This window comes from Garra rufa, chromosome 1, assembly GCF_049309525.1.
Source record: "Garra rufa chromosome 1, GarRuf1.0, whole genome shotgun sequence".
NCBI classification, from domain to species: Eukaryota; Metazoa; Chordata; class Actinopteri; order Cypriniformes; family Cyprinidae; genus Garra; species Garra rufa.
This window is the reverse complement of record NC_133361.1, coordinates 44,525,306-44,539,337: the sequence shown is the minus strand read 5'-3', so window position 1 is coordinate 44,539,337 and position 14,032 is coordinate 44,525,306. Positions and strand designations below refer to the sequence as shown.

The 14,032-nt window shown below is 36.7% G+C and overlaps 1 protein-coding gene across 4 annotated transcripts in view; it reads right to left on the bottom strand.

The window, feature by feature from the left end:
* Window positions 1-14,032, bottom strand: part of clec16a (C-type lectin domain containing 16A) — a 65,509-nt gene that overhangs the window by 6,841 nt on the left and 44,636 nt on the right. For all 4 annotated transcript variants that reach the window (XM_073841235.1, XM_073841252.1, XM_073841244.1 and 1 more), the window contains exons 19-22: window positions 8,097-8,248; window positions 4,920-5,124; window positions 4,372-4,509; window positions 2,227-2,367 (exon numbers count right to left, since the gene is read on the bottom strand). In XM_073841235.1, the coding sequence (XP_073697336.1) occupies window positions 2,227-2,367; window positions 4,372-4,509; window positions 4,920-5,124; window positions 8,097-8,248 (636 nt within the window). The remainder of the gene's footprint in view (window positions 1-2,226; window positions 2,368-4,371; window positions 4,510-4,919; window positions 5,125-8,096; window positions 8,249-14,032) is intronic.

Sequence of the window (14,032 nt, the reverse complement as noted above, 5' to 3'; positions counted from 1 at the left end):
AATAGGTCTCTATTAAAAAGCAGTCGAAATGATGCAAACAGATGGCTCAACAAATGCATATACCACTCAAAAGGCTTATAAGTTTTTACTACTGGAACCCCATTGTTGCACTCTATAAGACTAGTAATGCACTTTATGAAAGTAAAAAGGGTCAGATGGATTTCCTGTTGACTTTAACTCTATGCAGGTTGAATATGTGCAACCACTATGTGGTACATGTCTGTTATGACAGAGAGCGAAGGAGAAATGGATGTCTCACCACAAATCCACACCTTCAAAATAATACGTCATCTGCTACTGCCGCTGCTGTTTCTAAGAACTTCTCTACAAAGATGTGCCGCCCCACAAGGCATTAACTAACAATAAATGTGGTCAGCTCGCATTGCAGCACTCGGGTGTCAACTTATTTCAGTGACTTCAGAAGACTGTTTGTCCAAAGAACTCAGAGTGATTATTAAATGCTATGGACAGTTTCACCTCAGACAGCCCTAAAAGGTCACTGTATTTCAAAACAGATCATCACAGTGATTCAGAGAATAGAAGGAACAGAGATACATAGCGAAAGAAACAAAAAAAGCCCATGACCGTATTAGTTAAACACCCCCGCCACAAGACAGAAATCTGTAGGAGACTTCACAGAGGCCACAAGACTCCACTCTTCTGTTCAGAGAATCAGCCACCAGAATGGGTCCTAGGCTCTTGTGGTGTGAAGACTTTGTGCGCTTTCAGGTCTTTCCAAAACCACACCTGACCACCAGCGATGTGCTAACAGATGCAGTGTAGGAGGCAGCGATAGATAGAGCAACCAGAAGCTACACAGACCTTTAGAGATGAACAAAGACCCTCAGTGACTCTTATTCTACCCAGCAATCAATTCCTAAGAGGCCATTTGAAGGAATGTTTAGCTGGTAGTCATATAATAGCCTTCCATTTAAACATCTCCTTGACCACAGCTTACCAGAGAATTTGGGTCTTGCTAAATTTGATAGCACTGGCACCCTAACAAGTGCTCAAAAGGATGAAGTCAACATGAAAAACATTCCACCCTGTTTACATGCACTTGAAGAAAATAAGAGTGAATGAGCTAAGAGGCTTTGAACATGGTCTTAACAAACCAAGAATGATAACTACAAAGATAACAATATTAGTGTGCACATCTACAGATGATAATGCTGTTTATTACATGTAAATGCTTTAGTTATCTTGTCTGCTATTTTAAATGCTTGAGCTGGGAAGAACATTTTTTTAAAAATTCCAGCGAAATTGTTTCTCTGTCATTACTGTTATAGCTGTGGAGTGGACTTCCCTAGAAAGCTAAAACGTTATATTTATAGTTATCATAATTGTTATTGTCCCTGGTGTGTACTGGTCTGTCATCTTTATTCACTACATATATAATACTGCAGAAGCAGTTCATAATCTTTAGGCATTTATAGGGTTGCGGCAATAAAACTGACACTGTAAAAGCGAGACTGCGATATCGGCAGGATCCAAAATGAACACTCGCCAAGCGCTAAATAAATACGCTACCAACGGCAAAGTAATGGGTTTGATTCCCAGCATTAAACTGCTAAAATGTATACCTTGAATGCAACGCAAGTCGCTCCAGATAAAAGCATCTGCCAAATGCATGAATGTAAATCACAATGCAATTATTTATAAAACTTCTGATCTTATTTCAGTTCTGTGGAAATGCGTAAAACACAGATATAAAAATACAGGGAACAAAATCATTGTTTGGTGACTGCCTGATGCAATGAACTGCATTGAAAATGCAGCAAAATGACAAAAAATATTTTTCATGGCCAGCAAAAAAAGTTCTCATTAAAGTGACTATTTGTGACTCTGGACCACAAAAGCAGTCTTAAGTAGCACGGGTATATTTGTAGCAATAGCCAATATGTTGTATGGGTCAAAATGACAGATTTTTCTTTTATGCCAAAAATCATTAGGATATTATGTAAAGATCAGTTTCCATGAAGATATTTTGTAAATTTCCTACCGCAAATATATCAAAACTTTCAAAAAATGTACCTTTATGACTGGATTTGTGGTCCAGGGTCACATTTGTCATTGACCAGTGTGGCTAAAATTAATTTTGGACCCTGGATATGATATTTAGCAGCGCGTATGAAGTGTTGGTATTTCAGTTAAGCAGTTGGTAGTAAAATAGGGTGGTTAAGCAAAATTAGAGAAGGGAGTGGTGTATGTGAGTGTGTGTGTTACCTGTTTGACTCGGTGTGATGGTGTGTGTGGATGCGCTGCTGGCTGTGACAGAGTCAGAGGGGCCGTTGGGGCCACTAGAAGGAGGGAAGGTGGAGGAGGTTGATGTGGGGTTGTGCTGGGCAACGTGAGCAACTGCAAAACCTGGAAAGCAAACACACGGGCACATGCAAATCGCTTAGACAATGACAGAACTAGTGTCACTAAATGTTCTGGCATACTTTGTGTATCAAACTTGGTTACTGACAAAAACAAGGTGGAACTGCGGCTTAGCGATTGCAAAAAGTGCCAGTTCGAGTCTGGTTATTACCTCTCTGTGATCAATAATGACCTTCAATCTCTATCCAATTAGAAAATAATACAAATAAACAGGTCACGAATACACACCTTTAGTTGCCTATTATTTAAAGATTAATTTATCACATTCCCACATTTTGGTAGAAATTACCTTAATTACTAAATGACTGTAACATGATCCAATGGCAGACAATGAACAGACCAGGCTTTTGAAAACACTTGGCACCAAACCAAGAGTTCTGGGAACCACAATCTCTTTTACCTGAACCAACAACACGTCATCAAAAGGGACTGAGAGACAGCTATTAGTCATCCATTTCCCTATACAGAGAACTCACTTTTGTGAAATTGAGAACCATCACAATCCTACCCAAATCTGAAAGTATTGATACATTTTGTAAATATTGAGAGATTTGGTTACGGGGCTTTTGGGGAGAAAAAAATCAATACAATTTATCTATAATGTGTATTTAAGTGTGATGAAAAAAAATTAAAAATACAATACAATACAATACAAAAAAACCCCCACTACCAGTCCAAAGTTTTTGAACAGTAAGATGTTTTATGTTTTTTTAAAGAAGTCTCACAGTTTTTTTTAAAAGCAGGCTCACCAAGCCTCCATTTATTTGATCCAAAGTGCAGCAAAAACTGTAAAATCATCTATTTCTATTTGAATATATTTTTAAATGTTTTTTTTTTCCGTGATTTCAAAGCTGAATTTTTAGCACCATTACTCCAGTCACATGATCCTTTAGAAACCCTATACAGTTAGGGTTATAATATATTAATATGCATAATATAATATAATATATATATATAATATATGGTTTAATGTGTATTTAAGTGTGATGACTAAATATATATATATATATATATATATATATATATATATATATATATTTTTTTTTTTTTTTTTTTTTAGTCATCACACTTAAATACACATTAAACCACATTAGTTTGTCAATCACCCACTGTTCTGGAACCATAAGCCTAAATAAGGGTTGAATTATCATTACTGCTCAGAATCACAGCTGGTGGAGAGGAAGTATTACCTAGAAACCTTTTTCAGACAAAACAGAACTGTAACTGAGAAAAGCACTAGAGAAATTCTGGGGAAAACTAAATTAGGACATGCAATGGTTGAGAATTAGTCAAATTTCTGTGCATAGAGAGAAGTGAGTGAGCAAGTCCCTTTCAGAAATACAAAATGCAAAAGAGGTAAATGTTTCAAAACTTATTAAATATATCTTATACTGTAACAGAAACAGAAACCTCTGATGTTGTGAGCTTTTTTCTATAAAACAGAAATTTTACAATAAGACCTTGCCTCATAACTCATTTACCATCAAATTATCCAGAAGAATTTATACAGCAGCAAAAACTGCAACCGAAAGTGGACTGGACATTTCATTTTTCATTTTTACATTTACTACAGAAATTATATATACTAGAACTTAGCAAAAAGTTTAACTGTCAAACTGTGTTTTGTTGTAATTTTGATTAACAAATGAAATGAAATGACAAACTAAACTACTGTTAAAAAGCTCTTTTTTATGGTTTTTTTTAATGCTCATCAAGACTACATTTATTTGATCAAAAAGACGGTGAACTGTAATACTGTGAAATATTGCACCTAAAAAAGCTTTTAATTTTAATATATTTAAAAATGTAATTCATTCCTGTGATGGCAAAGCTGAATTTTCAGCATCATTTCTGCAGTCTTCAGTGTCACATGCTCCTTCAGAATCATTCAAATCGTTAAAAATATGCTTATTTGCTGCTCAAGAAATGTGAATAACAACGGGTCTCGTAATTGTTTGTGATTTCCTCCTCAATCGTTCACACATTTACCTGGAACTTTATCTACAGATGCGAAAGCTGGGCCACGTCTGGACTGGTCATAAAAACGGAAAGGCAGAGATGAAGCAACAGACGGTTGGCTGAAGCCCAGCACCTCTGTGGAAGGCTGAACAGGAAGGTCCAATAGAGCTGCAGGATGATTGTTTATAGAAAGAAGGGAAAAGAAAGATAACATGAGCAGAAAAAATAAATAAATTGTGCGATGGAAACATAGATTTATTTTTCTCCAGCTACACATTAAAACTAAATAGTAACAGGATAAAAATTCAAGCTAAAGGGAAATTCCATGTCTCTGGGAATCAGTACAATTAAACTTATTGCACCTGGCATCCATTAATTCGGAATAGTTATTCTGGCCAGTTAAAGTATAACTAAAGTCCAACTCAAATGACCCCATTCATCCATTCATCTAATGTTGCACAACAGCTGGGAAGTCTGAGAAAGTACCATTTATAAACAGAAGATACAAGCTGCTGTAAAAACAGATTATGGCTTTGGCTTCAAGGGAATTTATAACTGCTGAGGAGTCGAGACCTGACCTGCTATCCGCTGCATTTTCATGCGTCTGGCCTGGATGCGGCCCTTGGCTAGTCGCTGCTTGGCGATGATGCAGCGAATGTGATCTGCAAAAATGAAGTTAGCCTGCAGGATGGGCACAGGCTTGGCGTGAGGGTTAGACGTGGGCTTGTGTATGATGATGTTCAGAGCTCTGCTGTCATCTTCTACTCCTGAAACCTGCATGTCCTGTGAACATACGCATCAGATTAAAATGCAGTAAAAACGTTCAGTGTCTTTTGGGAAATGTCTTCTAAGTAATCATTCCCCGCAATAATAATTACTTAAACAGCTACACCTAATTTCATAATCGCTGTGCTAATGAGTAGCTGAAAGAAATCACTTAAGACTAAGTCTTGCTGTAGGCAAACACGTTTCCTTGTGGTAATTTACATATTCTATTAGGTTTTACTCACAAATCTTAAGTTGTCAGAAAGCTCACTAAAGGATACGAAGCAACACATTACCAAATGATATTTACATTATGGATTAAAGGCACAATATGCAAGTTTTTCCCGCTAGAGGTTGCGTATTGAAAACTAACAAATAACCAAAGTTGTAGTTTGATGACGCAGTGATAGAGTGTGGAATCATGGGAGTTGTTGCAATCTATGCAATCCGTCAGGGCTCGGGCAGAAATTATGTTCATGGATGAGCTAATGTATTAAAGACTTATTAAGGTCACTGTAATATGAAGCAGGGTGGTGGGCGTGAAACGAGGCCACTGGAGCAATTGCTAATGAAGGATGAGTGCAACACACGGCTCGAAAGCAGCAGAGCTTTAATTATGCCATAGTTGACCGCTTCTGGTTCTTCTAGTCATGTGTATGTAGGAAAAAGCATTGCTGTTTTATCAAACTAGATACATTTGAGTGTGTTCTGTTATAATGCTACTCTGTGCGTTCATCACCTGTCTAATAAAATGCATAACATATTAAAGCATCTTTGGGGTTTCCATGTTTTCTACAAAATAAAAACTGAAAATTAAGGGTGTATGACGTCATTAGCAGGCAACGCAACGACACAGTTCATTTCACTATAGTTAAAATTGCATATTTCTCTGGATTTAAACATTCTTAGAAACATTTGGGATAATGTAAATACACAAATCAGCAAAATATATTTTTGGATATTTTAATAAAAAAAGCTTACATATTGTGGCTTTAAGCCTTGGAAATTTTAAAAAGCAGCAACATGCATACAAGTTATGCTTGCAACTCTTAACAGCCAAAACCAGACTTTCTAAATTCTAGGGTCCTATGAAATACTTTTTTGGTAACACTTTATTTTACGGTCTCTTAACTAGTTGCTTATTAGAATGCATATTACTAAAATTTTAGCAATTTATTAGAACTAATTAAGCACATATTAATGCCTTATTCTACATCCCTAATCCTACCCAATACCTAAACTTAACAACTGCCTTACTAACTATTAATAATATAAGTGTTGTCTATTCTAAAGTGTTACCACTTTTTTTTTTTTTTTGGGGGGATTCTGTTTTATCAGTTTTTAATATTTCTCAACTCCATTTTAATGGCTAAATAAATCTTGTTAATCGTAAAGTATGTCAAATTAATTAAAACCATGAAAATTTTTCTACTTTATCAAATGAAGGCATATTTTTTGGCAAACAAAGGGGATTTACCATTTAAATTAAAACATGTGATTATTCCTCAGAATGTTTGTTTCATTTTAGTAGTAGTAGTAGTAGTTGTAGATTTTACTGAATAGTAATATATTTCTGGCACAAAAAGCGGACTGGTTGTCGTAAATACCTTTACAGTTATGTGTGTATATGATATGATGCTAGTTTTACCACAAGCGTCATGCACGCTTCAGTACGTCTGAAGTAAATGAAAATGCATGTCTGAGTCATTCATTTATTCATAGACACAGCTTCAATGCGGCTGTAAACCATCACAGCCGAGGAAAGAGGAAAGGAAAGGTCCTTATCCAGCGAAATGATCTGTTTTTTTATTACAATTGATATACTTTTTACTATACTTTTTAACCTCAAATGCTCGTCTTGTCTCTCTCTGTGATATGCATGAGTAGTTTGTGAATCTCTGGTTCAAAACTGTTCGGGTAGGTCAAAAAACTCTTATTTTCTCCCTTAACTTCAAAAATAATTTCAAAATCATCCTACAATGCTGCAGAAGTACCGACCTAGTGTTTGCAAAGTGAATATGCAAAGAAGATCAAACACCGTTAATAAAAAAGGCAAGTACTGCTCACTGCAGAGCCAAATGGCCTCCAGCTCCACCTCTCTTGATGTCCAGCTCCACCTCTGAGTGAACAAATGGGTGGAGTTAAGGTTAGGGATAGGGTAAGGGGTAGGGTTAGGGTGTGGTTAGGTGTCTATCTCCACCCATTACCTCCAGCGAGGGGGAGCTGGAGCTCCAGCTCCTCCCATATGGCTCTGCAGCGAGCACCCTCTCAAAAAAGGTAAAATAGCGATATAGGTTAGGTTGATTTGAGGGAGAAAATGAGATGAGAGTTTTTTGACATACCCTAACTGCCTTAAACCAGAATACACAGAGTTGAGGCAGAGCAAAACAAGACAAGGGTCTTATAATTGAAAAACTGTAATAAAAAAAAAGAAGAAGGTTGTTTTGCTAGATAAGACCCTTCTTCCTCGGCTGGGATTGTTTACAACCACATTCAGGATCGTTTGAAGCCGCATTTAAACTGCATTTTGGAAATTCAAACTTGGGGCACCATAGAAGTCCACTATATGGAGAAAAATCCTTAAATGTTTTCATCAAAAAAACAATTTCTTTACGACTGAAGAAAGAAAGACATGAACATTTTGGATGACAAGGGGGTGAGTATATCTGTAGATTTTTGTTCTGGAAGTAAACTTCTCCAAGTGTAATGACCTACTTTTGATTAATTTATCCAAACTTTGACAAGTTCCGTGACGTTCCACGTTACACAGTAAATTCCCCTTTTATGACTTTGTACGCATTTTAAGCATCATGGAAATCTTGGGGCCCTATAATTAGTTTTTGAGAGAAGCCCTTATATACCTTACTTTGTTATATGCAAATAAACCTAATAGAGGACTTCATTTCAGAGCTGAACATCACATTCCTGACAAGAATGTGGCCAAAGTGTACATTTTCGTTTGAGAATGTAGGAGTGGGAATAAAGCAGACCTGTAAAAGCCCTGCAAACTTGACAACGCCCCAGCCAAGACGTTTCGAATCCGGTTCCACAAGACTCATCTGGTACACATCCACAGCCAGGAAGCGCTGAGCTTGAACCCCATCTTTACTGACCACCATGCAAGCAATAAGATCACTGTTATCTGCAAGGGAAGCATAAGGTTGAAAATGAATAGTTAATTCCAAGGGTACTTGAATTGTACTGATTTACATAATCAGTAAAAAGAAACAAGCCATAAAGGTCAAAGTTCAGACTATGAATGGGAACACTGTGTTCCAACTTCAAGCCATCAAAGCAACTCCAAATTTGTACAAATATTTATCACATTAGTAGCATTAGTAGTCTCAGTTCACATGCTTCAGGAAATTTAGCATTAAATTCTCAATTCAACCACCTAATCTATTTCCAAAGAAAGCATAGGACTAAATGTAGTCATGCACTTCCTATTATAAAGTGTTCAGAAAATGTCAGCGCAGGGTGAATTCAATCACATTAAAGAGTCAGTAACTGAGTGAGTGTTTACTTGGCATGAAATCAGATTGTACTCAGACATGCGGGAGTTTTCAAAAACACTCCAGTGAGTCATGACCTACACAGTTCATCGCAGCTACTCAGGTGGGCGGAGAGGGGGGTGGGGGAAGAAGGGGAGGGGTAAACAAGAGAGGTAGGTCATCAGCGTTTGAAGTTGGTTTCAGGTAGACCAACCAAACTACTAATAACTGAAACAGCATCGTCACAACTGAGGTACTATGACTTTGTGCAAGTTTCTTATTGTGCTCTGAACTTCCTTAGAAGTCACACTGATGGGTTGAGGAATTACTTGAGAACTGAAAGAGTGAGTGCTGCTCTTCCTTTTAACTCTTCACCAACTGTGATGACAGAGAATTGTGTTGCCTCTGGGGAAAGTGACCTGCTCTTATACCAAGGAATACGCACTTCTATGTAGTTACTGCCTGACTAGTTAAGCAGACAGCTAAGGCACAGTAGCTCTCCGTTCTTACAGCCACAAATACCATGATGCACACCAGCTCTGTGGAATCTCGTATCCTAAGGGCAATCAGGATAGGGTTCACAGTTGGTTACATGTGGTTATGTTGGTTGATTTATGATGGAAGTTGTATTTTAAAAAAGGAAACAGAACAAAGAGCACTCACTTCAGTGTCTATAAATGGCAGCGCTTATGTGGAAGCTAGGTGACATCATTAAGTCATTCAAACGAATGTAATGAATCATTCACACATACATGTGAACCAGGTTCATCAATTCATTAAAAGGAATCTGTTCTAAAGAAGTTGTTTTCGTAATCGTCATCACTAAGCAATAGTTAAAACAAAACGTAACAAACATACATTTTCTGATATATACTACATACTGCAGATTTCAATGACTTTTCTAAGAGAAATTTACTTTCTTGCTGTTGATTTTAAAGCGACAGTTTATCCAAAAATTTAAATTCTGTTATTAATTAATCACCCTCAGGCCTTTGTTCATCTTCAGAACACAAATTAAGATATTTTTGATGAAATCCAAGAGCTTTCTGTAGTGAACGCACACCAAAGACTGACACGAAAGAGAGGAAATTGATGAATAAAGTTGTTACTTTTGTTTTCGTTGCATACAAAAAGTATTTTTGTAGCTTCATAACATTGCGGTTGAACCGCTGATGTATGTCACATGGATTATCTAAGCTATCTCCTTACTGCCTTTCTGGGCCTTGAACGTGTCAGTCATGTTGCTGTCTACGCAGGGTCAGAAAGCTCTCGGATTTTTTTCGGATAAAAAATACCTTAATTTGTGTTCTGAAGATGAATGAAGGTCTTACAGGTTTGGAACAACATGAGAGTGAGTAATTAATGACAGAATTTTCATTGTTGGATGAACTTAAATAGCTGGTAACTTTGATAACTGGATAATGATTGTAAAAACAAGTTTATAAAATGCATAGTTCCGGTACTTGATTCTGATTGGTTGAGCTGTGTTTGAACCAGTTGTAAATTACCCTACAAACATACACCTGTGTTTACATCTGTGTGTTGCTTGGCAACCATTTTGTGGCAACCACAACCATTTCTAAGGAACTACATTTAATTGTTTGGCGGAAGAGTAATGCTTTTTATTAATATCATTACACTTTATTTGCTTAGTTTTATTTTGTGAAACCTTGCTAAGTACACAAAAGTTTGGGATCAGGAAGATTTGTAATGTTTTTTAAAGAATTCTTATATGCTCATCAAGGCTGCATTTACTTGATCAAAAATACAGAAAAAAAATGATATTCTGAAATATTATTACAGTAATGGTGTTCTATGTTGATATATTTTAAAATATAATTTATTGATTTGATTATACTTATATTGCTTGATTAACTGAACTGATTAATTGAAAATAATCTTATCAAAATAACCTGTAAAAAAAAAAAATTTCTTCTGCTGAACACAAGAGGAGATGTTTTGATGTTAATGGCTGCCATCAACTATTTGGTTATGAATATTCTTCAAAATATCTTCTTTTGTGTTCAAAAGAAGAAGGAACCTCATACAGGTTAGGAGAAACTTAAGGATGAGTAAACGATTGCATAATATCATTTTTAGGTAAATTATCCCTTTAAGATTTCTTTGCCAGAAAGAAAAACTCCCTTCTATTACATGACCTTTGGGAATCCTGAATCAAGTGTCAACTAATTAATAACCTTTAGCACATAAAAAATGAAGTTTACTGCAGGACAAATTGCTCACTCTAACCCTGGATATGAATAACTGAACCAGACCGTCCAGACACCACCAGCTAAATCAATATACTGAGTTACATCCTGTGTAATTTAACGTGCATGTCTATTTTAAAAAACCCAAATTAATAGAAGAGATTTCAGCTCTCAACCAAAGTGGGGGTTGGGTGTTACATGCAAAAGTACCATGTGACTAAGTGTTTTAGGTGAGAAACCTTTTCTGAGAACTTCCTCAGAAAGTGTTCACATGTCATGTGTAATAATAATTATGTATATGCATGCAAAAAAGAAACCAAGAAGGGCACAAAGTACATTTGAACATGTAGATGCAGCTCTTGCAGTTAATGTGCTCTTTAAAAAAGCGACAGGAAAGAGTGGAAAATACTCAGCAAGTTTTCACACAAGTTCACACAATGCACTGTGATGCATCTGCTGTGTTGTGTGCATGCATCATTTCCTGCACGTCTAAAAATAACACAGATCAGTGGCACGTCAGGTTCTCAGGTCGATCTGTCCATCTGTCTGACTGTCGCGCTCGTCATTTGAGAGCAAAACGCTTGTTCCATCCACTCAGTGATGAGCCATTCTAAGATTCACATTAAAAAGGACACATAAAAAGGCCAATGTTATCACAAATCATGATGGTGCAAGATTAACCAGCTGTAGACTGAAGTTACTGTGAACCTGGGGGATGTACAAAAGATTTTCCAGATAGGAAAATGTTATGTGATTTTATGTGGTAAAATGCTTTGCAAACATATAGTGGAGTCTCAAAAAAGTCTGAAACCACTAGAGAGAAATTTGGTTTTTATTTTGGTATCATTTACATTACATTATGTGATGTTTCTTTTCGTGCTGCATACATTTTGGGCCTTTTTTTTTAGGAAACAAAAAGGGTTCTCTCTACAGAGGTCTATGGAACTCGAAAACTTTGAAGCTCAATATCTCAAAAGTGCTCAGAATGCAGATAGAACCTTATAATTCTAAAGCGGCAAATTATTTTTTGTATTTATTTTATCCGCATTTTGCTTTACATGCAGAAGATTGTGAGCACCATGAACTCCACAAACATCTGATGATCATATTATCCAGCAAGAGTTCATTTAATGTCATAACATTTTTAGGATTTTGAAAATGTCAAAACAAAGAAGTGGTTGCACAGATTAGTCTGAATGATTCATTGGATTTGTTCACACTCAAAATGACTCACTTGTTGGATTTAGACACTGAAATGGTTCACAAATTCATCCGAATTATTCAGTCAAATGATTCATTTAATGTTTTAAAAACAAATGTCTCACACTTCAAATTAATTATGAATTAAAATGATTAGGATTTTGACATTATCAAAACAAAACTGTATTTATTCCACATGTAAATTAGATTTTTAAACATTTGGACCCCACTGTACTTAATTTGTAAAACTAAATTGACCTAATATTGCAGTTCCCCAATGAAACCGGTTCAAACCCAGAGTGAAAACAGTCAGCCGATGTCATGCCTTGTGCATTAACCCTTTCATGCACAAACGGCTGTGAGACAGGAAGCTGAAGTGGGTTGCTTTTGGCTGAAATCTGAGCTTCCTCCCACCTGCTCACACTTCCAGAGCTTGTTCTGCCCACTCTCTGACCCAGGCTGTAGGTGCTTCTCAAGCAGCCTTACTGTTAAGACGCCAGATATACTGGAAGAGCTCAAGGCTGCTGCCCACAATGGCTGCACCAACTCTAGCAAAGACCTCAGTGACAGTGGAAGGTCTGAGTCAGTTGTCTTTGCACACACACACCCCCTCTTACCTGTCAAAGTGAGAGGATCTGAGATAATTAGGACACCTGGACACAAAAACTGAGCTAAGACGAGGGGCTTCGTTTTAGCTCAGTTCGTCTTGCAACACATCAACGGTGAAGTGAAAATCGGTTAACAGTGCAAACCCACAGATTGCATGAAAGAGGTGCATAGGCGACGAGAGTGTGAGTTCATCATGTGTGGTAAACACTTCGTGACTGAGTGTGAGATACAACGAGAAAGGTCTTAACATGGAACTCAAAACCAAGGAGATGGTCGGAGTTCATGAGAAATATATTGATTTCATGATCTTTTTCTATTAAAACTCAACCAAAGGGCTTTTCTTTCTTTATCTTACTGCACTTTATCTGATACCACAGAAACAAGAGCTGGCACACAATTCAGTTTATGTGAATCGCTCAGCTGTGGATGTTTGTTATCAAGTTATCGCAAAGATTCACATGAAACTGAGAGGTAATGTTTCTGATGATAAGGCAGGATGTTATGAGTGAGGTAGGATTCATACATTTTTGGCTATAAAATCATAAAGGCAAACAAAATGAAGGTTAGTTAAGCATATTTAAGACAGTATAAATGTTAAGTAAACTAGGACTCAACAATAACGTCATTGGGCCACGTTGGGTGATAAGAGGTCACTGAATCTTACTTTTATGGGTCATTTTTAAGTGATAGTGCTTTTTCACTTTTTCAACTTTAGTTAAAGTGTAATGTTGCTGTTTATATATAAAAAAGATCTCAAAGGTCACAGAGCTCCAAGTCCAATCCAAAGGGAAGTGATCTCTTTAATAGGAAATACTTTTCAAGAACTACAACAAATGGCTCGTTTGGACTTCCTCTGGAAACTGTGAAGTCACAATGTCACTCATTTAAATAATGGAATATCCAAAAAAGGGGGTGAACCTACTTTGAATCTTCCTGTAAAATCTGTGCTTGCAAATGTTCTGAACAATCCTAAAAATTCTCAGGATCTGATTCGGGCTTGAAATGGTATGGCAAAATTGACACTGTTGTTAATATTTGAGCAGATGGAAACTCGTGGTTATGGTAGAGGCCATGACTTTTCTAGAACATGCTCTTAGCGGTTCGCCAATCACAAAGCACTGGGCCAGCTAACCAACCAGAGTACATTTCTAATTTCGGAGGGAGGGGTTTTATTGAAACAGGGATTAACAGCATGTTTGAGACGGACTATGAAGAGAAGTGCTGCAATAATGTGAAATATGTAAAAAATTTAGTTTTTAGAACAATAATCAAGACTCCGTAAAAGTGCATAATCCCCCTTATTTTTCTTATAAGAGTGGGCGTGTCTATTATATAAAATGTGATTTCTATAATGTCTAAACTGTACTGTAATAATAAAGGCAAAAATGCTAAAAATAAATCTGTCCTTAAAGGGAT